Below are 3,220 nucleotides of genomic sequence, written 5' to 3' on the forward strand. Positions count from 1 at the left end.
CAAAGACCAACTTAAGAAAATTTAGAATGGCATCTCAATTTCATGAAGCTTAACTTTTTTTTTTTTTTAAGTACTAGGGATGGAACCCCGGGGCATTCTGCCTCCAAGTGATATCCCCACCCCTAATTTTTTATTCTTTATTTTGAAACAGGGTCTCACTAAGTTGCAGAGGACCTCACTAAGTAGCTGAAGCTTTCCGCAAACCGCAATCCTCCTGTCTCAGTCTCCCAAATGCTGGGATTACAAGTGTGCGCCACCATGCCCAGCTTTATTCTTTTATTTTGAAACATGGTCTCACTAAGTTGTGGAGGGCCTCTCTAAGTAGCTGAGGCTGGCAGTGAACCTCCATCCTCCTGTCTCAGCCTCCCAAGTACTGGGATTACAAGTGTGCACCAACATACCCAGCTGAAACTTAACTATTTTAGAGAACAGTTTCCCTCTCTTTAACTATGATATCCTCTACAAAGATTAGTTAATAGTTCTTATTTCTCTTAAAAATTATAAGAATTGAATGTTACAACAGTAAATACTGGAAGGAGAAAATAGCTTTGCAAGGTAATCATATAAATGGTAGGACAAAACAACTTTTTTGGGAGCTTTTGAAGATTACATACAGCAAAGTGAATGATCTTAGAATGATCTTAGCTCAGTGAATTTCTACAGATAACATATGTATGTAACTATTACCTGGTACAAGATAGACATCATATTCAGCATCTCATAAGTCACCTTCATGTCCTCTCTTCCCAGTCATTCCATAAGCCCCAAAGTGACCTCTTTTACTATAGTTTAGCTTTGCCTTTCTTTTCTTTGTTTCTTTTTTTTGTTTTGTTTTGTTTTGTTTTGTAGCATCAGGAATGGCATCCAGGACCTAGCACATGCTAGACAAGTGCTCTAATACTGAGCCACACATACTCTCAACCCTGCTTGGTTTTGAACTTCATACAATGATTAGTCTTTTTAGCTGGCTTCTATTAACATTGAGATGCAAAGATATTGTTACTTGTAACAGTAACTGTTACAGTAAACAGGAATGGTGCTTAGTATTTCTTTGTATAAATATGTGTCAATTTTATGATTACTAGACATTTGAATTACTGCTACTTTTGGAACAAGGACTTTGAACATCCTTGTACATGTCTTGGTGTACCTACATTTGCATTTTTTAAAATATATACCAAGCAGAATTGCTAAGTCATAGAGAAGAGCACCACCAGCCAGGTTTTCACAGTGGTTATACCACCTTATACTCTAGTGCCATTATATGTAAGAATTTAAAAACCAGTACATTTTAATAGTCAAATGTTCCTATAAAATTTTAGGCTTTAAATCTGAGAGTGTTACTTTGCTTAGATTTGTCAGTATTAGAATAAGTTAATCATTATAATGCCTCAACTTCGGTTTCTAGATATGGCTCGAGGACAGCAGAAGATTCAGTCTCAGCAGAAAAATGCCAAAAAGCAGGCTGGACAAAAGAAGAAACAAGGACATGACCAAAAGGCTGCTGCCAAAGCTGCCTTAATATACACCTGCACTGTCTGTAGGGTAAGGGTACATGCCTTTGTGGGGGGTTTCTCATTGAAAATTCATTTTTTTAGCTTAAAATTTTCTAACTGTAGCAAAATAGATGGCTCATTTAAGATAATAGATTTAACAGCTTGTTATTTTAGGAATCCATCTTTATTCACCCATTCAACACATTTTGCATAATTTCTATATCCAGGTGCAGCACTCTACATGTTAAGGATAAGGAATGGCAAATCAAAGTCCCTTTCCATATGGAGAATAAAGATGTCTTCTTGAGGACATATACTTTGAACTTTGTAAGGAAGTCAGATCTACATTCTGAGCTATATCTGATGAAACTTTGTACTATGCTAGAGAAAATACCTCTGGCTATAGAATTGCCTCCTCAATAAATCCATTGCTGGGGTGTATATAAAACCATATAGAGTACCTTCATATTGAGTACTCTTACTAGAATTATGTTTTATAAATTTGAAGCTAATGTGGAGTGCTTACCACATGTCAGGTACCAGTCCAAGCGTTTTACATATAGTCACCCATTTAATCTGCACAGCAGCCCTAAGAGTTACAGTACTGTTATTCTCATTTTACATTAGTGTAAATTGAGTCGTGGGAATTAAATCCACGTGTGCAGGTCATCCAGCAGGTGAAGTAGAAAGGCTGAGCTTGGAGCCCGGGCGGCTGAGCCCCGAGTCTGACCTGGAGGACTGCCACTCACACCCCTCTCAGAGGTGCTTCTCATGTCCCAGTCAAGCCCTTTGTTTTAGTTTCCTTGGCATATAAAATGAAGGTGACAGTAGAAGCTAGAGATTGCTATGAAGGTCTGTGAGAATTTAACATGCCTGGTCAAGGTTCAGTCTATGTCTCCTGCTGTTTGCTAAAATGAGATAAACAAAATACTTTATTCTTTATCACCTGACTACTCTTGTGTAAAATGTGAGAATGCTAGGAATTGCTTTTCCGCAAGGGTCCTCTTCACATTGCCAGCCACTAAGTTGTGATTAGTTGTCTGCCATGAACAACTTCAGACTTTTGAAAAGTAATACTCTTTTGTTTCATAAATAAAGTCTGGCTCTTTCTTCTTTTGTACAATTTTAAAATTAGACACAAATGCCAGACCCTAAGACCTTCAAGCAGCACTTTGAGAGCAAGCATCCTAAAACTCCACTTCCTCCAGAATTGGCTGATGTTCAGGCATAAAGTTATTTACAGGTAATTGACCTTCTCTTCAGTTGTTTTTTTGTAATGTCAGATTTAAATACAAAAGCAAAACTATGTTCTTCTGTAAGTGCAAAATTAAGTTCTGCCTTCTGAGATTGTATCACTTCCCCTTCTGAGTTACTAGTAACTTTGTTACTAGTATTTAGCAATTGTGATATACCATTTACTAGAATGCTTTACAATTGTTAAAAGTCCTTTTTCCTAGAACATTTTCTTTCCTTGAAATACCCAAAGTGTTACTAAAGTAGCCCAAAAGGGTAAATATGCGTAGACACTGGCCAGCTCTGATCCAGGAGTGAAAGGCACTCACCAGCTCCAAGAAAATAGTTATTTCAAAGGTATTTAAGTGTCTTCCTTCCAGAAATGATGTAGACTGATTTCCTAAGTATGTTTATGCAGATATTTTACTTACGGTACTTAGCAGAGCTTCTAAACATAACACAAAATGTAGGCAGTAGTGCAAACTTGCTTG

The 3,220-nt window shown here is 37.3% G+C and overlaps 1 protein-coding gene across 1 annotated transcript; it reads left to right on the forward strand.

The window, feature by feature from the left end:
- Window positions 1-1,410: 1,410 nt before the first annotated feature.
- Window positions 1,411-2,727, forward strand: ZNF706 (zinc finger protein 706; the record flags this gene model as incomplete). The annotated part of the gene is made up of 2 exons (XM_080693870.1): window positions 1,411-1,545; window positions 2,632-2,727. 2 exons carry the CDS (start codon window positions 1,411-1,413, stop codon window positions 2,725-2,727), a joined length of 231 nt encoding a protein of 76 aa, XP_080549996.1.
- Window positions 2,728-3,220: the final 493 nt, after the last annotated feature.

Source organism: Muscardinus avellanarius (assembly GCF_963383645.1).
Source record: "Muscardinus avellanarius genome assembly, chromosome: 4".
Taxonomy (NCBI): Eukaryota; Metazoa; Chordata; class Mammalia; order Rodentia; family Gliridae; genus Muscardinus; species Muscardinus avellanarius.